Source organism: Carassius gibelio, chromosome B18 (genome assembly GCF_023724105.1).
Source record: "Carassius gibelio isolate Cgi1373 ecotype wild population from Czech Republic chromosome B18, carGib1.2-hapl.c, whole genome shotgun sequence".
In the NCBI taxonomy this organism is placed as follows: domain Eukaryota; kingdom Metazoa; phylum Chordata; class Actinopteri; order Cypriniformes; family Cyprinidae; genus Carassius; species Carassius gibelio.
Window position 1 is genome coordinate 18,984,971 of NC_068413.1, and position 24,458 is coordinate 19,009,428.

A 24,458-nucleotide genomic window follows, 5' to 3' on the forward strand; every position below is an offset into this window, starting at 1 on the left:
CACTGATTTTAATACAAAACAATGAATGAACTGTGATTAATCAATTGGGAAAATTATGTTAAAATTGTCGTTCTTTTGAATATTGCATGAGCCGTTTTCAGATGAAACTAGTTTTTTGGTGCATTTGAAAGCACTTCACTGAATGTGTGTATTTCTTGTGTACATAACATAAGGTTCCAGCATGGCTTTAAAAACACGTAATCGTTGTGAAGCGCTCTCTGTCAGCGTGATGAATTATAGATACAGCACAGTGTGTTCGCTGTTAGTTTATATACATGCCCTTGATAATAACAGGTTTTCCTCTGCAGGTGAAGACAACAGGGTCATTGTTCGTATGCTGGAAGGGTGGATCCTTTCCTCTGGACAGGTTGTGGTTTCTTCTCTTGGTATGTACAGATCACCTCCCCGTCACAGCACAGATAAGGCAAGCACACGGATGTTTTTTTCTTTTTTCGTAGCAGTAAGCTAATGGCTAGGACACGAGCTAAGCTGACAGGTGAAGGTGGGGATGGATGAGTGTGATGTGACAGATGTCTGGAGGTGGGGGCGACGATGACATCACTCGAGATACCAGACTCTACTGACCTGACTGTGAACCTGGGGGTCAGGAGACCAAACGATTGCCTCTCCGATTAGAGCAACATACCTGCGGGCTATTTCCATAACCTGACCATACCACACACCGATTACCCAGAATTCAACATGCCTGCTGTGACCTGCCATGCCAAAAGAGACTTAGCAGACCTCGCTGTATGTGACAGCTATACTTACATGTTCATTCATAAGATCACTTTGCACGGACAAAAACTATATATGTATATATGTAAACTTAAATATATATATATATATATATATATATATATATATATATATATATATATATATATATATATATATATATATGCTACCTGAAATAAAATAAACAATAAGCACACAACAAAATTACTAAAACTTTAATATTAAAAAAAGGTTTCTATATAGAACTTAATTAAAATTCAAATTATATGAGGTTTTGCCCTGATGCGCAGCTGTTGTATAAGAAATCTGAATGAAATATTACGTTTGAATTAAGTGACTAAAATAAATCTTCAGAGAGTTTACGAGGTATTTTGTCTAGATAAGAAGATTACTTGCATAGATGAAAACTGACAAAAGATATGAGTCATTGGAAAGCCATTAATGATTTTTGCACAATATGATACGGACTGCATACAGTAAAGACACTTACAAAAAAAAAAAAAAAAAAAAAAAAAAGCAGCCCAGCAGCCCAGTCAATAAATGTGATTTTACACACAGAGAATTATGTTTTAAGAAAGTCATTAAAGCTAAAGCAGACATTAATATTTACTAATACATTGGCTAAAATGTTACTGTTATAAAGTTTATAAAGGTGTTACAACTAATTAATAAACATCATGCAAACATAAACTTTTATTATAAGGTCATAATAGTTAAGAATAGTTCTGTCATGAAAAGGATTTTAGGGTGGTAATGGATTTGACGATGTTGGCCTTGGTGTCATAGATTTGCTCTGCTGCTGCTGTTAATTATTGCTGTAATTGTGCATTATTGTTACTGCAATCAAGTACAGGAACTTGCTACCCCCAATGCATACAGCGATACTGCTGTGAGCTCAAGACTTACTTCTGCTCCACAAATACCATATAAAATAACCCATAGTAGATCTATACAGGTGGAGTTACTGTTCATGTTGTCTCAGGTCCATTAAATAATATTAACAGATGCAAATTTTGCTGGAATTGACAATGCAGTTGATCCAGTATTTAGTCATTCTAAACACTTTATAGTACATACTGAATTCAAATTATACATATTACAGTACATTAGATATATTTTATGTATACATACATATGTGATTATTTTGTCATAGACTTCAAAACAGATATGGCTATTTGCTGTTAGAGGCTTTTCTAAAACGTTTATAAAGTCGTTATAAGCCAATAATAAATATCATGGAAACCTTTTGCGGTAACACCTTACAAAAAGTTCCCATGAGTTAACATCAGTAAATGCATTAACTAACAATGAGCAAAACATTTACACTGCTTATTGATAGGGCTGGGTGATATATCTAACGATATGATCAGTAAATCTGGTTCCCTGATTACCGCTAAATCACCATCTTTCAAATGGAGCGGCATTTAACAGACCGAGCCGTAGATCAATGACTAGCTACGCAATATCGCTTTCATTATTGCAGAATAGATGCGCATGGTCATATCGTTAGCTATATTGCCCAGCACTACTTATTAATATTTAAGTGTCCATTTTTAGATACATTAAATAACAACTTTTGATTTTAAGAAGGCATTAGTAGCTAAATGTAGAAATTACCCTTAACTGAAATAAAAAAAAAATGCTAGAATTGTTAGTTCTTGGTGACTAATGTAGTAAAATAATGTTAACAAATGGAACTTTACTGTAACCCATATCACCTACTGCAAACATGACCCGAAAACTTCAGGCTGAACAGTGATAATCAGTGACACTTCAGTCATCAACATTTCCACTGCAACTTCCTGTCAGCCGTAATCCTCTGCCTCGGGTTTAAAGCTACCTTTAACCCTGACCCTTTACATCACACACACACACACACACACACACACACACAGCCCAAGGTGACTGCCTTGCTCTCATCAGTGTGTGCTGCAAACTAGAAAAAAATGCACTTCACGGTACAAACCTGTTTGAGCGGGTCATTGAGGAGCGAGGTACACGACAGGACAGCATGAAGGAAGTGTGGAGTGAATGATAAGCCTTTAATAGATATACATGTTTATTTAAGAACGAACTGTGTAAAGAAATGAATGCAATAAAAAGATACAAATATGACAAATAATCACTATGCTTTGTATTGGTGCTTTTGCTTATTAAGTTGAAATACAAATTGTCTAATAGATTAAAATAAACACTGTCCCACTCTTCATGGCACAACCAAAGTACATTACACTTTTCTTGACTTTTTGTTATCTTGAAATTGACCCTGCGCAATAAAAAGGCTAAGCACGTTTTCACAGACTTTTTGCCTAAAGCAGTGTCTAGCAAGACTCTTTTCAATGTCTTTTGTGTCTCACTTTGCTCCCTAGTTCACATGTGAATCAATGCATTTGTTCACTAGCAGGGGTCCCAATCCATAAAACATCAATGCTGATGTCTTAATACCTGCAATACAATTGTAAGTTTGTACATAAAATATATATATATGCAGTGCTGTTAAGAAATATCATACTTGAAGCATGTCAGATATAACAAATGAACACTCAGTTGTGTTTGACGTGCAAACCTCAGTGGTTCTTGTGCATCAAGCATGCACATCTAAGCTTCTGTTTGCCATATTTGATGTTTGTTGATTATGTAGGCTTTTATAGGTTGAACAAAAATGATGAGAGAATATTAAGACTCAATTTGTGAAGACTTATGAGTCTGCAACATCATGATGATGATGGACAAATGATGACAAAAATGTAACTTGTGTGAACTTTTAATCTTTTATTTAATCATGGAACCTAAATACATGTATCTAAAAATGTTAAAAGTTGACAGGATAAACATGTCCCTCTTTTTTGACCATTATGAATGCAATATACTGTAGCAAACTGAAAGCATTTCTGGTAAGTGAATGTAGTGAGTATGGCGATGGCTTTTGGCTTTTGTGTTGCATTCTGGGAAATTCTATGGAATAAAAATATGTGCAAGGAAACAATTTAGAATATTTATTTATTTATTTATTTATTGTAAGTGTAGTAATACTATTTTAGTCTTTCAAATTGAAATTTTTACATTTATTTTAATGTGTCACTTGCCATTTCTTTGTATTTATTTATTTATTTTCAATTTGATATCAATTTTAGTTGAAAACTGTTGCAAAGTAAACTAAAATCATGATATCAGACCTCCAAAATTAATGGCATCTTTATTCATTGTTATTAAATATGCAAACACACACACATACAATAAAAATTACAGAATGTTTGGGTGAAAAAGATATTCTCGTCAAATATCTATCTATATAGTCCTCTCCTAAAAAAAAAAGAATACAAAATAACTACTCACCCAATAAAATTCAGTATGTACACCAGAAAAATAGTGTTTTTTTATATCAAAGAAGGAATATATTTGCAATATTTGTTGTTAGCCAAAAAGAAAAAGAAAGAAAAAAACAACTATACAAAATAAAATCTTCGCAAAAGGCAACAACGGTTGGGAACGGAGCTTATGACATGCAGAATAGAGGAGGCTGTGATGATGTATTTGTGGGCCGTCAGTCAGCTGTAGGCATGTGCAGAGCTCCCGCGGGCTTCGACATGTCCCACAGATTTTTGTGTTTTTTTGCAGGTTTTACTAGTGCGAGTTTGATTTATTAATTGCTTTGCATCCCTGACAGATTAAGTGGTTTTTCTTACAGTAATAAAACCAGCATGCACTTAGTGGTGTCATACTGCGCCGCTCCACAGTGGGGGAAAAGGGCTCAACGTTTTTTTTCATTCAAAGGGAATGAAATGGGACGAAACATACAATAGCTAGCATGATCCATCTGGGAGTTCATATATCATGTGTTTCAGCCTCAAAGAATAGCGCTAAACGGCCGTGCAAAGGTTATACACACACACAAAAGTGATTTGAAGAAAGGATTCGGTTGAAATACAACGAAGTCGAAGCATAAAACGAACAAAAGAAACAATTTTTCTCTGCAAACAGGAACAGAGAAAACACATTGTCGTTTGGCAGAGAGAGGGCACTTTGGAAGGTTTACTTAAATCAATACTACCTTTAATGTTTTCTCAAAATTGATGTTCTTTTTCTATACTAAGCTGACAAATTCTTTATCCATTGAGATGTTGAATGGATAAAGCTAATCTTTACCCAAACTGGACAATCCTGCTTTAAAAAGAGCAACATTTTCTCATGCGAAATCCCGAACTCTGTACATGTTTACACTGGTATTCATACTAACCCATCCTATTAACTTTTAATGGCAGCAGCTTCATAGATGTGTAAAAAAAGGGAAAAAAAACACCTCAAAGGGCACTTTAGCTTCTCAGATATGTGTGTTTTGGCGCAGAATCCCAAGCAACAGTACACAGGTGCCCCGTAAACTACAGGCGCAATTAAACCGCTAATATTTACAGGCAAAAAGAGGAACGTACCCAGAAAAAACGTACTGTTTGTCCACATAGAACGTGCTGTACTGCAGAAAGTCAGTCTGTGTGATTCGGTTTTATACGTTGGCGGATCTGGCAGCATATAAATGGCTTGAAATTTTTTATAAAATACATTTCAGAGAGGCAGCTGTGTGACAGAAACATTTAAAGCAATGTAGATCACTGCATCACCATATATAGTGGAAAGTAACTGGACACTTAGGCATAATCTAAAATGCCTGCATTATATCAAATTTGCAAATGGGTTCAAATTAATTTTTAGTGACTTTATGAAGTCCACGCTCCAGCTAACAGAGAACTTTCTCAATGTTCTTCTAGTAATGTTAACTGAACATTTGTTTAAAGTTATCTAGCCTTTTACAGGATAATTCACCCAAAATTCTGTCATCATTTACTCAACCGCAAAGTTTTTCAAACCTGTATGAGGGTATGTTTACATGACAACGACGAACTAAAACTGAAACCTTTTCGCTTTGTGTTTTTGAAAAGTATTGCATACAGATGACAACATTATCGAAAAGATCTTTGTTCATGTGAATACGTGAAACAACAAAAAATACTGTTTAAATACAGACCAGACCAGTAGTTGGCGATGTCACTTTGTAAAGTTTGCGTCTGTGCACATATACCTATAGACTAAACGTAATACACTAAAATTTATATTTTCAAAAATTCACGTTTTTTTTTTTTTTTGTATGTTTTTTTTTTTTTTCAGGCCTCCTAAAAGGAAAACGCATTGACCTCCATAGAATGAAAGATAAATAATACTATACAAATCAATGGTTATCAAAGTTCTTTAAAATAGGCTATTTTGTGTTCAGCAGAAGAGAGAAAAACACGACATGATAATGAGTCAGTGAAGAAAGAAGTTAACATTTTTGGGTGAATTATCCCATTAATTATGCTCTTGAAATGATAGCACAACACATCTTTACGTTGTTTATGGAACTGTTTTCTGAAAAGTTTTAGTTGGACATTGTCTAACATTTGTTTTGTTTTTTTAAATGTTACTACTATTTTCAGAATGTTCAGAGAACATTCAAAAGTAAAATTCCCCAAATGTCTGCTAAATGATCAAATGGATTGTTCTCTTAACATTCAATCAATCAAGGACATGTTTTAAAAAAAAAAACAAAAAAAACATTCAGAGAACATTGAGAAATAATGTTTGCATAACTTAATGGGAACGTTATTAAAACATTGTTAGAACATATTTTTGTTAACTAGGTATGAACATGATCCACAGTCTGTCAACCAGAATGCGTCCAAATACTTATACGTGTCCAGTTGTATACCAAAAAAAAGTTTCATCGAGAAGTGTGCTTATTCTATCGGTTTTGGTTATACAAGCCACTTGGTTGAATGTTTTGTTGTTTTGCAATGACATTCACACATTTTTGCATGTCTAAAGTACCGCATTTGGGAGGCCACCGTCAACTCAAAATCAGGTTTGGGAAGCCATTCAACTTCTCAAGTCCAGAGAGCATCAAAGTCTTTCAGTAGCTGTCTTTGGTTGTGCGTCAGCACGGCTGCGTTTAGCTGGTCGTCATTGCTTCTGATGGAGATGGAGGGGCTTGTTCTTGCTCCGGGATTTCTGGACAGACAGACTCGGATGTAGCGGACGTACTGAGATCTTGAGGTTGGGATTGGAAGACCTCATCTTCCGCTCCGGCTCGTAGCCTCTCCTCCTCCACTAGTTTGGCCGCAAGCCGTTCCTGGGCCTCGATCTCCTCTGTGGTTGGGATGGAGTTCTTCTTTGGTCGGCCTTTGGGCTTGGTAGGAGCCTCGTGTCCTCCTTTTAGCACCTAGAGAAACATGAACACACATGAGCTGTGAAAAATGTTGGCCTAGTCAAAGGTGAGGATGGTTTTTGCAGTGATTAAGGGATGATATATAGCCATATGAGCTGGCCGTTTGTGGCCGTTTATCTCAGAGGTGAACGTTCTGTTGATCTTTTGTTCCTGCTTGAGAGGTTGATCGCGCTGACGTAGACCAGCACTGTCCTTTAAATCATCACTCGCACAACCAGCAGCCCGGGGTCTTCGCTGTTACACGCACTGATTGGATTGAGTGCTGAGGAGGGCAGCTCAAAACTGTTTAATGGATTTTTAATGATATGTCTCAGAGTTTCCATTTCCACACACAAAGCTTTGGTGGATTTTCAACACAGATGTTTTAGTGATACAAGACGACAGTATTTAAACGAACTAAGCTCGCAAGGTAGACAGTCCTTGCGGTGTTAGCCTTGAGCGGGCTCTTCTGACTCACCATTTTCTTCCATTTCATGCGTCTGTTCTGGTACCATGTCTTCACCTGGAGCTGTGTGAGTCCCAGAGTCTGAGCCAGGTCCAATCTGCACACATGTACAATAAAAGCACGAGTTCAGAAAAGTGCATAAATCAAACACATTCTGTTCCAAATCCTTGTGAGCCTCCTAAGGAGGGAGAATTGTAATGCATAATTGTAGGTCAAAGTTCATTTTCAAAACAGAGTTGTTTAGCCAAAATGTGGGGAAATATATATTTATGCACCTTAGAGGTATATGTTTAATTTTAGAAGACTGTATTGTTCTTATTGTGTCACCATTATTAAATTAAATTGTGAATCTAAGTTTTCTAAGCACCTTACGCAAGGAGTGCTATATTGATGTGATAGTTACTGCCTAAAAATCTAGTGCAGGATGTCAGAAATAAACCAGCGCTCAGTGCAAAAATTATTCAAGAATTAGAATATGGGGGTCATTGTAAATTGCTTTGTTCCATATGTTGTTTAAGGTTTTTTTTATAATTATTATTTTTTTTTTATAATTATTATTCATTATTATTGAATGTGTAGTTTAAAGGTTTACATTTAATTTAAAATAAAATAAAACAGAACATTTGCATAGAAAATTATGAATATGAAGTGATTTAAATTAAATTAAATTAAATTAAATTAAATTAAATTAAATTAAATTAAATTAAATTAAATTAAATTAAATTAAATTATTCAGATTTGAAATGCTGAATGCTGACAATATTAAGTGATTTTGATAGAAAATTAAATAATAAAATAAAAAACAGCCTCAAAATGCTAAATGTGAATGAAGAAAAAATCTAGATAACAGAAAGAATTGTTCAGACTGGGAGATAACTGAATCACCTTCAGTATTTGACATAACATAGAAGATAAAAAATGCATCTGAGATTCAATCACATGGGTTAAATATTGCTTAATAAATTGCTAATTAATCATATATATATATATACACACACACACACAAATATGTGGGGGTGATCCCAAATCAGACTCTTCTGAAGATCCATGTCTGTTATGAAGCTGTAGGCAGCAGTAACTCTACGAATCTGTTCTGACCCGAAGAAAACCCAACCTCAAGACACAAGGCTAACTGCGAGAACGGCGGCAAACTTCAGAACTGGAAGTAATTGACCGAAATCCCAAAGTCACCTGTTGTCTTACGCATAAAAGCCAGTGGGTGGCCATCAAGAGTGCAGATGTATATCTAATCACTGCAAAATTTCCCAAAGCTGGCATGACATATCCAACGAGTTTGCCAAGCTGTGAACTGAAGAGTCTTCCCAGGCCGAATGTAACTGCAGACCTCCCGTGGAATGCCATCACGCTTTATCTCTACAGGATAAGATAATCCAGTCATGGAGCTCCTGACTCGCCTGAAGGCAACAGAGGTTCGTTTCGGGGCACTTGGGCAGGCAGCGCATGACTAATGAAGCGATTGGTCTGCTGTAACATGATAGGCAAAGAGAGGACATGTGAGATGGGATTTGAGGGCGAGAGAGAGACAGATATCAAAAAAGTGCACAGATTTGTGCTCCGTCTACTTTCAAAGTGGCTCCGAGCGGCCAAGCAGGATTACGCACCTCCTCACTCGGGCCTCTCCGAGAGATCTTCTGGAAATGAGCAGATTAACACTTGCTCTCAAAAGCCCTTGACTTTGGTCTTTCCCGTCTCCTCCTCTTTATCTGTCCATTATCTCATTTTCCTCTCTTTCCTTCCAAGTAGTGTACGAGACAACGAAACAAGGTTTGTTTTTGTTTTTGATTGTGCAGCTGCATCAAATATCTATGTCCTACTCTGTATTACACTGTATTATAGTGTGCCCCTCGCATGCCAGTCTCACAGAATAAAATTATGTATTAGTTATATATATATATATATATATATATATATATATATATATATATATATATACTGTATATATATATATATATATATATATATATACTGTATATATATATATATATATATATATATATATATATATATATATATATATATATATATATATATATAACATGAAATATGTATTTGTTTATTTGCTAAGAGTCATATCTGTCATATCATGCTGAATTATGGTTCTATCAAATGAATAATTGCATCCAAAATAAAAGTTTTTGTTTACATAATATGTGTGTGTACTGTGTATATTTATTATGTTTATATAAACACACACATGCAGAATATATTTTGAAAATATTTACATGTATTTATGTGTATATGTTTACATTCATATAATTTATATTAAATATAAATATATTTAATATATAAACCTAACATATTTTTCTTCAATATGTACATGCATGTGTGTATTTATATATACATAATATATATATATATATATATATATATATATATATATATATATATATATATATATATATATATATATATATATATATATATATATATATATATATATATATATACATATATATATATATATATATATATATATATATATATATATATATATATATATACATATATATATATATATATATATATATATATACATATATACACAGTACACACACATATATTATGTAAAAGCAAACTTTTATTTTGGATGCGATTAATCGTTTGACAGAACTAAGCAAAACATATGACTACAAGTGGTGAGGAACAATTTATTATTCTTTTTTTTTAACAAAACCATCTAGCTGTCTATCATTTGTGGCTGCTTTCTCTACAATAATTGGTGGTAAGAAAAGCACCTATGTGTTTGTGCTTATTATTCTTCAGAGAGAAACCACACACTCACTCACACACACACTCACACACACACACACACACACACACACACACACACTTGCTGCATTCCACCGTCGGCTTGTTCCTTGCAACTATAAGCCTAATTTAAGCTCAGTTTGGGTTCTGACATTTATTCATAATGGTGATGAAGATGATTATAATCATCTCTGCCTCATAAAAACCATTAAAACGTCACGAAATAAATCATTAAACTCCATATTGCGACATTTTTTTCATTGCTTTCATGTTCTGAGTGTGCGGCCTATAGGAGGACAAGCCAAAAACAGCACAACACCTTCAGGTCGTCTTTGAGATTGATAGAAGACCAACCTGAGGCCCATTCCTCAAACGTGCCAGGAGATGAGGAATTTCCCTCGCTTGTTTCTCATTCAGCAGTGAATTAATTAACTGATTCCTGAGCGGGAGCTGCAGGCCGTGATGAGTGTGACAGAGTGATAGAGAGAGCGTAATCATGACCTTGCTATGAACTCAGCAGCCTTCAGCCAAAACCTCCACAGACCGACCCTGACTGGAACCAACAAAACAGGACGCTTTCAGGCCAGCTTTGCAAGCTTGTGTCAAGTTTAGGTGTGCAACTACTGAGAAAGTTACTTTAAATTCTGAATAGCATACTGGTAAAAAAAATATATATATATATATTATTATTATTATTATTATTATTATTATTATTGCCAATTTTATTGTTAAGACAAGGGGGAACATTTAGGTTTACATTTACATTGATTACCAAAACAGCCATTGGCCATAAATAATATTCATAAATAATTCAATGCGTATCTATATTTATAAATGTGTTTTTAATTTAAATGCACATACAAAGTCACTTTGAGTCAGATGCAGCATCTTTCTTGTTTTAAGAAAATTAAAGAGAGTTATTTTTGACACACACACACACACACACACACAAATAATAATAGAAAAAAAAAGGTTATTTGAGAGGAAGTCTTGTGGTGGTGGTTTTCTGTGCTTTGCATGTCTGGTGGTGCTGACAGTTTTCAGACAATTATCTCTGACAGCTCCTCTGCTGGAGGACAGGATCTGTCCTGAAGCTGTGTCTGACCAACAACTCACAGAATGTGTGTGTGTGTGTGTGTGTGTGTGTGTGTGTGTGTGTGTGTGGCAGACATGCTCAGAATCATTGTAGGTGGGACAGAATTGATTTTACTCAAATGCACACTCTGGGCCATAATGGAAACACATCCACTCCGGCCAAATCTAAACGCAGAGCCAGAAATGAAATGGAAAATGTGTTATGGCCAAAAACTGTCCCGTGAGAGAAGACCTACGACAGGTAGATTACCTCATCTCATTGTACAAAGGCCCAAAGTTTTTTAAATACACCTGCGTGTGCTTTAAATGATTGGCATGAAATCAATGTAATAATTTTTGTTTGCTGTTCTTGGCCTGTGGCCCTGTTGTCTTGAATGGGGTAGTGTTTCTTTTAAAGGCTTTTGCAATTCAAAGCACGGTTAAAATCTTACTGTCGTCTTAAATACAACACTGAGCCATGTAATAGTTTGGCTAACAGTGATTTGCTTAATGTGTTTATTTCTGGATTTATATGAATTAAGAATTATTTTCTTTTATAGTATTTTATAATTACTCTGCTTTCTTAAAATCAACGCATTTTAATGTTAATGGTTTCATTGCGCAAGATTCATTATTGCATTTTATATTCCAATCAGTCCAAGAATAATTTTCCCCCACAATCTATATATATATATATATATATATATATATATATATATATATATATATATATATATATATATATATATATATATATATATATATATATATGCCAATGTGTTATGTTCCAATCAATTCCCAGAAATACAAATGTTATATAAGTAGCTAATAATGATCAATAATAAATATTAAATTAACTTTTTGTGGGGCTGCAAATGTATTTGTTTTTCTTTTGTTTTTGTTTTTTTGTTTTTTTTCATTTTTTTTTTAATAAATAAATAAAAGTGAACCTAGAATAGCAAACAATCCTCATAATGTCGATGTCATATATTCCACTATAAATATTTAATGTTCCATTTAGAAATGTATAATAATAATAATAATATTAATAATAATAATAATAATAATAATAATAATAATAATAATAATAATAATAATAATAATAATAATAATAATAAATTAATAAAAGTTATTATAATTATGTCTTTAATTTGGGTTGCAAATGAAATATTTGTTTCTAAATTTTTTGCATTCATAAGTAAACAAACAAACAAACAAATAAATAATTTCATACAAGTAACATATTTCCAGTTTTTCGATAACCATTTATGAGGGATAGACGCGGGCCTTAAAAATGTCAAATCAGGCGTAAAGCTTCAATTGAGCAATCCCAGCAGTGCGAGGCTTCCTCGTCAAACACTGACCTGTCTGGAGTGGAGAGATATTTCTGTTTCTGGAACTTCTTCTCCAGGCCCAGCAGCTGCAGCTCGGTGAAGATGGTGCGGCTGCGGCGGGGTTTCTTCAGCCGCGGGGTGCTGTGCTCCGTCTCTGATTCGCTGCTGATGCTGACGGGCGTCTCGCTGGCCGTGGGCTCGGAGCTCAGCGGGTGTTGGGGTGACAGAAGGGTCAGGTGAGGAGACGGCTGAGAGATCTGCGGGAGGCTGCTGGGCGGCTGGTGTGTGATCACAGACAGGAGAGGGTACGATCTCAGAGGAGCAGAGCCTGCTGGAGCAAACAGGGAGCATAATGGTCTGGTTACTATTGATAGAAGTCAAATATTGACCATGTTTGTTGGCAGAAATCTTTAATGAATCAGTAATGATGTGCATTTTGAAGAGCCGATTCAATATTTACAGCATAATTGCTCTGCTTTCTTAAAGTGAACATAAAAGCAAATTCCTATTTACAATTTTAAATATTAATGATTGCATTCTGCAAGATTCGTTGCTTCACACTGTGAAAAATTCCAAAACATGTTTCTTTGTAAACTTTCATTATCTACTGCCAATTTGGAATCAGATCAATTCATCATTGCACATTATGACAACATTTAATTTAATACATTTAATAAATTAATTTTCATGTGTATTCCTTCATTTTCTAAAACCATTTAAGTTTCATTTTAATTTAAAATATATTTAACTTTAATTATATATATATATATATATATATCATGATCTGCTCAGAAAAATATCTGATTTATACAAAAAAATATTATTATAGAATATATTATTATTATTAATGTTACTGTTAATGTTACCATAATTTTCATTGATTCATTATTGTACCTTATGCAAAAAGAAAGAAAAAATATATATGTATATATATTTGTAATCTTTTTGTAAAAATCATTTGTAATATTTAACTAACTCCATTCATTATACAAATACACTTAATAAATGTTAATAAATAATGGAAATCATCAATGTATCAATAATGTTGTGTATTTTTAGGAACAGTTCTGCTCTTATCAGGCCTATCACACATCGTGCGTCGCTGTAAAATCTAGTTCACAAGCTGCTGAAGTGAGCTGGAGTTTTAACAGCCGTCACGTCCGAGTGAACTCAAAGCGTGTGATGCTGTCGGCCCACCTTCTCTGATAGTGTAGGTAAGTGTTAAGAGGTCCGGAGGTCTGCTCTGGTGATGTAACCGCTGTTTTACTCTGAACTCGGGGAGGATAATGACTCTTCTATGATACACGCTGTCAGCAACTCAATGCACTCTGGGTAATAATTTTTACCTGGAGCATCTGTACCGTCTCCCTTACAGTTGTAATATTTCTAACTCTCTCTCTTTTTTATTTTCAGACATCAGCGAGACGCCAGAGTCCATAAAATGCAACACGGGGCCCGTCTGAGCAGAGAGAGGTCACTTCAGCATATCATACCTCCAGGAGAGATGTCGTCAAGCAAAGAAACAGTGATCCTGAGATTTATTGAGTGAGGTGAGAATGAAAGAGCGTTTGGTGAAATTAATACATGATGTCATGTCCATTTCATAAGCAAATTGGTTGCAATCTTATTTAATCCCGGTAAATGCTTGGGATGTCTTATCTAATCGTTTGATTGCTTGCAGATAAAAATAAATAAATGACTGTGACAAAGCCTTATATTTTATAATAAGAAAATCATTTCCTTACTGAATATGGCCTGAGGGACACATAATCATCAGAAGTTGATTAAATATAAAAACATTAACGTTTGTGTTTGGAGTTTACTGCAAATACTGGGTGCAATTTCTCTCTTACATACTTGAATTGTTGCCTTTTAGTTACTGAAATAAAATGATATTCATCCTTATGAAATCTCTGTCGCATTTTAATTCTAAATCTGGTGGCAAAACATCAAAAACATGTATATTTCATTAAGTATGCTATTCAAAAGTCTTTGGCTCTAGGGCTTTTATGCAGATAAAAGCGCTCCTGATAGGCAAAGTTAACTATTTTATGAATGGCTCATAATGCCATTAGGATTTGGGAGCCCTGTAATGACATATACACTTGAAGTAAAAAAAAAAAAAAAACAACACAATTGTTAAGTGCAACATATAGTGGAGAGACAGGACAGAGTAGTGAAAGCAGACGTTTTCCACACACATAATGCACAAACATGTATGCACTCACAGGATGATCTCATTGCTATCAATGCAACACGTTCAGGCACGACATCCCTTCTGGCTCATCTCTCTGTCTTTCTTTCTCACCCTCCCTTTTCTTTCTTTAAAATCCATCCCAACGATCTGATTGTAATGCCTATCAATCAGTTTTAATCTATCCAGTCTCCTGACACTGTGCCATCATGTTCTGTATAATTATTTTATGAATTATATCATTTTGATTACCTTTTCTTTTTCATGAAATGGAAACGCTTTAAAACTCTGGAACATCTGCTTTTCTCACATTTGCAGCAAATGCATCATTGACCTGTTAGACCTATGTCTCTGATCCACGTTTAGACAGTTATAAAGACAATCGGTTAGCTTCTTAATTGTATCCTAGATCCCTGTTAATTAACGAACTTACTTGAATGATTCAAACAGTTTTTCTTCTTGGTGCATTTGCCGACCGATGGCCAGAAAACAGTAGCAAACGTTAAGCTCTTGATTGCGCTCTTTCAGTCCTGTCTTATTTTCCTTGAATGATTGGATTCCAGAGGGATGATTTCATCTGGCACTGGATGTGCATTTGAACTCTCAGTAACACGGTACACTGTGTTTTGGTTGTGCCAAGTGGTGACAGATTTAATGCTTCATCACTCGTTTGAGTTTTTATCTCTCAATATCTATTAAACCTCTCCGGCAAGTTAATACATAATACAAAAATACATACGGTGGAGCTCAGCCTCTGCAAGTGAATGGAAAGAGTTTATTTTTCCAGATCTTCCTTGCTGCAAGCCAGATTTTGAGCTGAATCTGCTCAAGCATATTGATAATGCAGCTGATAGCTTTATATGTTTGGCTCTGTTTGACTGTTTTGTCTTCCAGGCATCTAACAACTTCCCTTCGGACTGTAAAAAAGCGTTAAGCTCTGGAAAACATTAAGCAGTGTATCGTATTACTTTTAAATGTTTAGACACGAAACAGTACCCTGTGAATTATTTGGCTTCCATAATTACCCAAAGGGAATAAAGCTAAGATCTCACAACAGATATCCATAATACCCAGATAATAGGTTTCCATAAATGTCTGTAGCCACACCCTCCGGGTTGCATCATGGGTGAGGTCTGACAATTGTGACAGAATGCATCTATAATTGTGTGTTTTGTTTATGTGTGTGTGAACATAATTGGTTCTCATCTGAAAGACATCCGCTTTTATTGTCTGCAGTGGATCAATGTAAAGGCAAGGTGTGGACGGTTGTCTCTCAATCATTTGCTCCTCTAAAGGAAACTCATCCTCCTATTAGGTTGTTTTTCAGCATGCTGTCAGAGGAGATTGCACTATCTATGATTGTATCTGTATCTCCTCCTTTCAAAAATGTTCCTAAAAGCCTTTCCCGTGTTATGACGAGAGACATGTCTCCAAACGAAATATCAAAACCTGCTATTATGCTGTGCGTCCCTCTCAGGAGAAACTCTTAAGTGCTAGGCCTCACCTTTGTCAACGCGAGTACGATAAACATTCGAAATAATAAAAAAGGCAAAAAGTTGAGGGGTCCTGAAGGGTTCATTTGCATTGTTTTTAATTCTTGTTACACTGCTACTCAAACAATTGAAAAAAAAAAGGAAATTAAATATTGAATTGTGTTTTATTCTTAAGAATCGTATATGTGTTACCTTAAAGCTTCCGCCAAGAAAAAACAAAACAATCCATTACAAATTCAAAACAATCGGCAAAGCAGCTAAATTATTATTGTTATAGTACTACTGTATATGATAGTAATACTGACATCTCCAAGGATTGTTTTCAGTACAGATGAAATGATAAAAGACTGTGTCAGTTCCATTATTAAATAAAAATAAAAAAAGAGCGCGAGTCCGCGGACTAATACAAGATACGTGAAAGTAGTGCCGGATTTATTCACTGAGTAGAGCGGGCTTTTTCAATTAGCCTAATTTCTATGTTGAGCTTTGTGCTTACAGTGAATTGTGGACTTTACAGTGAAGCATCCAAAAGTTGAGAAATTTGTAACATTATGCAAATATCTAGCGAAAAACGGCGGCCAATTGCTATGAGACGCGGGAAGCGACGTCTGGCATGTGCGTTTCATAATCTGTTTATTGAGTTTATCTCATAAATCCTATTGTTTACACATTTGACGCTTTGCAGTTGTTACAGGCTATAGACATGTAGCCTACGCTAAATATTGCTGTTTGCATGATGATGCTTTCAGCGTGACTCGAGACTGATTGTGTTTGCAGAAGTTATTAAATAAGCCCACTGCATCTTTACTTTACTTTGGACATTCGGGAACAAGGCTTGCATCGATCTTACTGTAATCGTGGGTATATATGATGATTGTATTTGCTGTGTTAAACACTCCCTACAGACAAAACCCAGTTGTGCCGCTTTAAAACACAAACGGATATGAAAGGTGTGTGCAACTAGGCTGTGTAATATTAGAGGATGTATTTAATATGTTTGAATTTCACATAGGCTAATCTTACATTTAAAGATGATTTAGCCTGTCAGTGACTGCTGTAACCGAATATTTTGACTCAGTAGGCTAGTCAAGTGAACAAACTTGTTTAATGAGAAGTCAGGGTTGAATTCAGTCATGTTAAAGTTTGTAAGCAGAAACTATGTGAGAAAATAAGGTAGAAAAATATGCATTTCAATACGTATTATCCGTATCATTTTTGAATAATTGCCTGTTGTATTTTGCCGTGTCTTACAGCGGCTCCTAGTGGTGACAGAGTTTACAGGAGACAGATATTCTCTCAATGTGGGAGATTCCAGGGCCATTGGCCTTTCAGTAAGTGCCAGTCTTAATGCCAGCTACATTCTATATTAAGCAGTATCATCCATTGATGTGCTGGCATATAGAATATCTCACACCCCTCCGACTTGAAAAGACACAGTGTGTGCAGCATTCTGATATTTGGGCTGGATATTCTATCCCCCGCCCCGGCCTGCCAAAACTCTCACACTGCCTTGTATCTCACAGCTGGATGAACAAACAGAAGGAAGCATGCGTGCGTTAATGTGCCTTGCCTATTCTGGCATACATGTTTATGACCTAATACTACGTATGTATACATCTGCATGCATGTTTTGTCGCGCTTAAACATGTACGTCTGTGTTTGCCGGGTTGTTGAAAGCGAGTGACCTGTTAAAGCTATTTTTATCATGATCCCGTCCGTTTAGAGGATAGGTCTCTGATTTCACAAATTGCACAGCAGGTATGAGGGAGTGAAGATGCTCTCTGTCAACACGCATTAGGTCTGGAGAGGGATACTTTGCACTTTTCTGGGCTATAGTTTGGAAGTTTGCACCCAAACACAGATGCTAAATAACTTTAGATAAATTTGTCTACTAAATTAAACACTGCATGTAATTAGTACCCAGTATCCAAGAGGAGTTTAAACAGCGATGCTATGAAAAACTTTTTTTTTTTGGTTGCATTCAGTCAAAATAGTTTGTGAATATTTGAAAGATCATTTGAAAGATGCCATGGATGTTAAAGATTCTTCATGGGAAAATAATGTCAATGAACTTTTATTTCGAAAGGTTTCAGAAAGTATCATATCTGCAGTATTGGCTTTTTGAGCATCATTATAATATGATCTGGAGACGCCTGGTTGTGAAATGAAGGAAAATCTCTTGGTGCTTTAGTGTTGTGAAACAAGATCAATATGTACCTAAAACTATCCATCAATGCAAAATGAGATTTGCTGTGAGATCAGTCATTCTGACATGAAAAGCTCGCAAACATACAGCACTTAGTTTTACAGGACCAGATTTTATTTGGTTGTATAACTACAGTAAAAAGAAAAGAAAATGGCCTGCATTGGTGGGCCTGGTATGAATAACTGCCAGCATACATGTCCAGTGTTAATATGGGGAACATTTATGTGCAACGAGTATAAGGAACAGTGAGTTTTAAATGACAACTGGAATAATATTTGATCTGTGGGGCGCTGTTTGGGAAATCACATACGAAACCAGAGAGTTAAGACCTTGCTAAACCTTTGGATGGGTCACAGTTGCTGCGAGAATTCACAAATGTGCTTAATCAATCCCTTAAACCTAATTACACAGGTGCTGCTACCAACACTACCATGATGCAATCATGATCTTGAGGGTCAAACTTTTTTTGTTTTTTTTTTAATGCGTCCCTGATGCATTACAACCTGGATTAATGGCATGCCAGGAACATTTTGCAACATCTTGTGAACTTCACACAATGCTCCTCATTATGTTGGAATGACACTGCACCTGTTGCTTCAGGATGTCATACCTGACTGCATCCTATGTTGCATAGTCAAGAGTGTGGCAACAGTTCTGTAAATAGATAAATGTCCTGTGGCTTCCAAGAGTTTGTGTTCCTTGGGGCGAGTAAGAGGAGAAGATGTCATTATTTTACCACAGATACCCGACTCATTATAAATGTGACAGTTTAAATGAATGAAACAAATGCAGTTTGGGGAATGTGCGCACACCAATACCCTGAGGTCACTGAGGCAAAAACGGTCAAAACACGGTAGGCTAAAACATTTAAAGATGAAATATGACGAGTCTCATCTCATTGTGCCATGATAAATCATCAAGGAGAAGTGATGCTATTTCAAAGGGATGTCTGTCTGTGGAGTTCAGCTATCACCTACTGTCATGACTGCGGTCAGTGAGGTATATATGGTGGAAATAATAATATTAATTAAAAAAAAATAATAATAATCAGGGCATATGAATGAATTTATATACAACAGCCACCAATCAGACAATGCTACTGTAAATATAAATGTAATACAAGACAAGATGTACAAATCGTAAGGTCTCTTAAGTAAATCTATCACATTCTTTATATATATATATATATAGGTTATGACCCAAAAAGTCATACCACTTTCAGCTGTACTATTATCTTTTATGTTTTTGAGAGTAAACGACTTCATCACATATACAGAGTCTACTCCACAATTTAATTCACGACCTACAAACAGGTTTTGAACTTAAATACTGATATTTTTCTACTATTTTAACTTTTAAATTGGAATATGAATCGGAACTTGATAAAGCGCGCTTTAAAGAGTGCGTAAAGAGAGCTGGAGTCGTTTTAATATCTATGAGTATGATACAAAATCGCTTGTTTTATTTAGCATGACGAATTGTTTAATTAAGGGGAAAATACCGATATCGATTTCCTAGCAGTTGCTTCAAATAGCCTACTGAACTTCTATATATATAATATAATGTAGACTCTTAACTATACCGCTTTCCTGGCCGTTTTGTAACCTATACAGAATTTGGAAACAAAATATAAATTAAATGACTAGTTTCGTTTATTATTAGTTTTAAAAACTACTGCATTAAGCTACTAATATGAACATATTATGAGAAGAAAAAATAGGTGCTACACAGTTTCGAAGCAAGCATTTCTTTAAAACTGTGCAAATAGTACAAATGCATGAAATAAAATAAAATAAAAACAACAAGAGTGGAAATATATATATTTTTAATAGCTTTTTTTATAAAATAATGTCGCATGCTCATTATAAACAATGCTTTCATTGTTTCATGCTTTTCATTAAATAGGCTTAATAATTTGTGCAATTTCTTCTCATACTATGGCTATATTTTCACCTTTATTTTCTTTATTAGTAATTTCAATAAAACGGGCAAAACAAGTAAAATGCATCGGTATTGATGGGTTGAAAGTTTTGCAGTGTAATTGTATTTTTGTTTTAAGATATGAGGGCAAATAAATAATACAAAAGATAAAAGGAAAGTAAAGGAAGTCTAAGTGAGGGATATCACCGTCCATTCAAAATTTGAAAACATTTCGGAAAGAAATTAAACATAATAATAAAATGAAATAGAAAGTTTTTATGTCACTTACCCGAGCATGAATGCAGAGGTTTGGGTCTGACGATTAAAGAGGGGCAAACCGAGTAAAGAGAAAGTTTCTCGAAGTAATCACAAGTTTCCTTGGAGAGGATCTCGTCGATCATGAAAGTCTTGTATCGTCTTCTGGCGGCTTTCAGCTGCGCGCTGCTCGCGACTCTCAGCTCGGCTTGACAGTGCATAGTGTCCAGATGACGTTCGCCACAAAACTTCTGATAATCGCCTTCTTCAAAGTAGTGTACAACTTTTAGCGTAAGATAGTGATCTAAATCGACATCTCATCTGATCGGCTGTGCGTGCTCTTGCAGCTGTGCTCGGTGTCTCCCGCGCGCTCATTCATGCAGCGAGTGCGCGCTGCGCTCTGAGTCACCGCTATATAAACCAACTCTCCTGTCACTACTGCACTGTGTGTGCAACAGCAGACACACTTCACGTCAATCACCCTCTCTCTCCCTCTCTCTCTCACTCTCTCACTGTACAGAAGAACAATGAACCGGGTCTCTCCGTGTGTGTGTGTGTGTGTGTGTGTTTTCTTTTTTTTTATATATATATCCACGATCCATGACACTGAATTACGGTTCATGTGTTAACTGAAGTATGAAGTACTCATCTCTTCTGCTTTTTCTTCTTCTTCTTATAAGCTATACTGTTGTGATAGTTTAATTTTTGTAGAAATTAGGAAATAATACCCCACAAATGCATATTTATTTATTTGTAGTATTTTATTTTATACATCAATGTTCTGCAGGTGAAACAATTTGGTGACTTAACTACTATTCAAAATGTAAGATTATTTATTTTAGCTACTATTTAAAATGTAGCCTAAGTTTTTTTTTTTTCTCTCTAGAATCGTAAATCTGATCTAGTTTGGGTCAGGTTTTATTAGGCGATATTCAGTGTTGAATGATGCATTGTTTACAAGAGAAAAGAGTTTTGAAACTCATTCTGACACATTCATGATAAAATGCATTTTAAGTAAACATGACGCAGGCGTTAGCTTATTTGTAGCCTATACAAAAGAGTTAAAGTCATCAAAATAGAAAAGGCGACAAATGATTGAATGATTTCATTCAGGCGGTTGTGGTTATTTTGTGTTGCTGTTGGTGGAAAAGTTCTGTCGACACGGAAACTCCTGCGTGTCTTAAAACTTTCAGCGACCGAGTAAAGCAACTATTTCACTTGCCAGGACAAGGGTCTCAGAAAAGCGCAAATATAACGTTTAACATTATAATAGCCTACGTTTTATTAACGTTCACAACAATTATAATTAAAGTTATGTAAGTTAAAATCATTCATTAAAAATCAATAAAATGCATTTATTTTAAGGCATTATTTACCTAGGCTTTTATTTATTTATTTATTGTAACGTTTTGCCTATTTGTGATAACAGCGGGAAGGAGACACAACCTTGTGATAAATCTGCATGATAAATAATGATTTGTTTGTTTGTGCTTAAAAACATCAAGTGTAATAATGCAATCAAATAGGCTATTCGATTGTCAATAATCATAGCCTACACTTAAAGAATAACTAAGGCAACGAATATAATAACTTTAGTTGATAAATGTGCAGACGAAACGCATTTCCTTGTTGTTGTTGTTTATCCTAGACTAAACTGTTTGTTGTTTTCTAGAGTTGAAGCAAAGGCAATTTGATGCAAATTGAAAGAAAAAGAAGAAGAAGAAAAATAGCCTACAGTTGTGTTAGTCACAGATATGGAGGGGAAAAATATATTTTATTTGAGGCTGCTTTACAGTGACGTGTGTCGTGAGGGCGCTAGGTTATACAAAATAAATGTGAAAAAATCCAAAAGGTACTTAAGAGTGAGAGTCTATGAATATTTATATAGGCTAACTGTAGAAATACATAGACTGTAATTCCAGTGGCATTTCTGATCAGTTTCTTTCTCCCCAATTTTTTAAGTAAAATTCGAATAAATAAATAAATTCTGTAAAAAAAAAAAAAAATGTTTTCCATGCATTGCTTCTGTAAGAGTATATTGTGAATTAAGAGGCAGTATCGACAGTTGTTTGTCATATCAGTGTCAGTAAGTTCAGACAGTGTTAACCGTGTGAAATGATGGAGGTGAACAGACATTTCTCTCGGTTTTGATGCAGAACGAGTGTGAAGGACAGCTCTTTCCAGACAGCAGCAGTTTAGTTTGACATTATGATGTTTATTACAGATGGAGCTGCTTTGATGTGCGTGGCGCACTGAACTCCTTCATCGAGCTCAGGCTCGGGTTTCTGCTGTCCAAATGATTATCATTTTCCCATGTATGCGAGTAAATATAACTCGCAGAGGATCCGAGATAACAGCCGCCGCGTTCAAAGCGTGAGGGATTATGTGAAGGAAATCTGGAGATCTCCACTGGAAAAACTTTGAGCTCTTTCTGGTTGGAGATCTTGATCAAAGGGAAGAAATGAGAACAACTGCTGCGAGCTTTAAAACAGAGGGATACAACAGAATTCAAGATAAACAGACTGTACAGTGGGAAGTGGGTTCATGTGGCACCTGTGAACTAGAGATGGATGGATGGATGGATGGAGAGAGATAGATAGATAGATAAATAACCTACCAGTTAGGCTACATAAATTATGCACGCCAAAGTCCATTTTTTTGCGTATAATTAGTAGCTAGGCCTACGACAAAAAATTGAAAGAAAATCGTGGTACTGAAACGCACATTCAAGAGATCGGGTCATGATATTAAAGCGTGCTCTCTCTCTCTCTCTCTCTCTCTGTGTGTGTGTGTGTGTGTGTGTGCAGCACATGTATTAATGAAAATGGGAATTTAAGAATATATATAATTTCAACTCTCTTAAAATGAAGAAAAGGATATACATTTTAAAGGTTGTTTATTTTATGATTGACAAGTTTCTTAAAAGTTATAGGCTATATAGGCATGTAGGTATATCGTATACTTACAGAGACATTATATATGGATTTGAATAGAGTGGTGAAAGGCTGGCGGCGGTGAAGGGCCACAAGCAGCCATCGCTTTCTGGATCCCGGACGCCAAGCAGCTCAATCAATTAAGCGGTGAACGCGCAGAGGCTGAGCTCCTCGGTAACGCGTTTCCCGGGACAGCAGCTTCATTAGAACCCGATCCTCCGCGGATTAATGCACAGACCCGGGGCTCAGCGCGTTTCTGCATCCGGGAGCTTTGTGGGGATGTTCGGCTTCACGCGCACCGGGAGCCGCTGATGGAAGCTAAAGCACTTTCGGAAGGGCAGATTATGACCTCAGATCGGACATTAAAGGATTCCGCTGCCTGGTGTCACGAGGCTGTTGAAGCGCGACCACTTGCTGGTCAATGCCTGACTGTATCACTACTAGTCCAGTTCAAGATCTAGCCTTTACAAACATGTAGCCTACCGTTTTCATCAAAGAAAAAAAGAATAAAAGCTTCACTGGCTGCAATATATTCCATAGACTATAATTTTTTATATATTTTATATATATAAATTGTAATTTGTTTTTTATATATATATATATATATATATATATATATATATATATATATATATATATATATATAAAATGCATGTGTGTGTGGTTGTACACATATGTAGCTGTGGGGTTTTTTAGGTGTTGGGCTTAGTGGACTCATTATTATACTCTTTTAGCCTTTGGTTCTTTAGTATCGTGAATTGTTTTTAGCTTTATTTTAAGTTTAAAAAATGTATTTGCTATTTTTACTCAATGTTTTTTTTTTTTTTATGTGTGTAGGTAA

General features: G+C 35.4%; 1 protein-coding gene across 2 annotated transcripts; it reads right to left on the bottom strand.

Moving 5' to 3' along the window:
* Positions 1-3,502: 3,502 nt before the first annotated feature.
* On the bottom strand, positions 3,503-21,073 carry LOC127977526 (homeobox protein BarH-like 2). 2 transcript variants are annotated; one of them, XM_052582429.1, is made up of 4 exons: positions 20,719-21,073; positions 12,647-12,947; positions 7,452-7,536; positions 3,503-6,988 (listed from the first exon to the last, which is right to left on the bottom strand). In XM_052582429.1, the coding sequence occupies exons 1-4, from the start codon at positions 20,903-20,905 to the stop codon at positions 6,719-6,721; spliced, it is 843 nt and encodes a 280-aa protein (XP_052438389.1). In that variant the 5' UTR covers positions 20,906-21,073; the 3' UTR covers positions 3,503-6,718. The 2 variants fall into 2 exon arrangements, with proteins under 2 accessions (XP_052438389.1, XP_052438390.1); XM_052582430.1 differs by having other exon boundaries at positions 12,647-12,944; positions 20,719-21,061.
* Between the last annotated feature and the right edge of the window lie 3,385 nt (positions 21,074-24,458).

What these genes read in the sequence shown, in the direction of transcription:
- LOC127977526 (XM_052582429.1), bottom strand. Translation starts at nt 20,905, where the DNA reads ATGCACTGTCAAGCCGAGCTGAGAGTCGCGAGCAGCGCGCAGCTGAAA. An exon ending in ACCTCTGCATTCATGCTCGG is followed by an intron (nt 12,948 to 20,718) that starts GTAAGTGACATA and finishes TGTTTGCTCCAG; the next exon opens with CAGGCTCTGCTCCTCTGAGA. An exon ending in TATCTCTCCACTCCAGACAG is followed by an intron (nt 7,537 to 12,646) that starts GTCAGTGTTTGA and finishes ACATGTGTGCAG; the next exon opens with ATTGGACCTGGCTCAGACTC.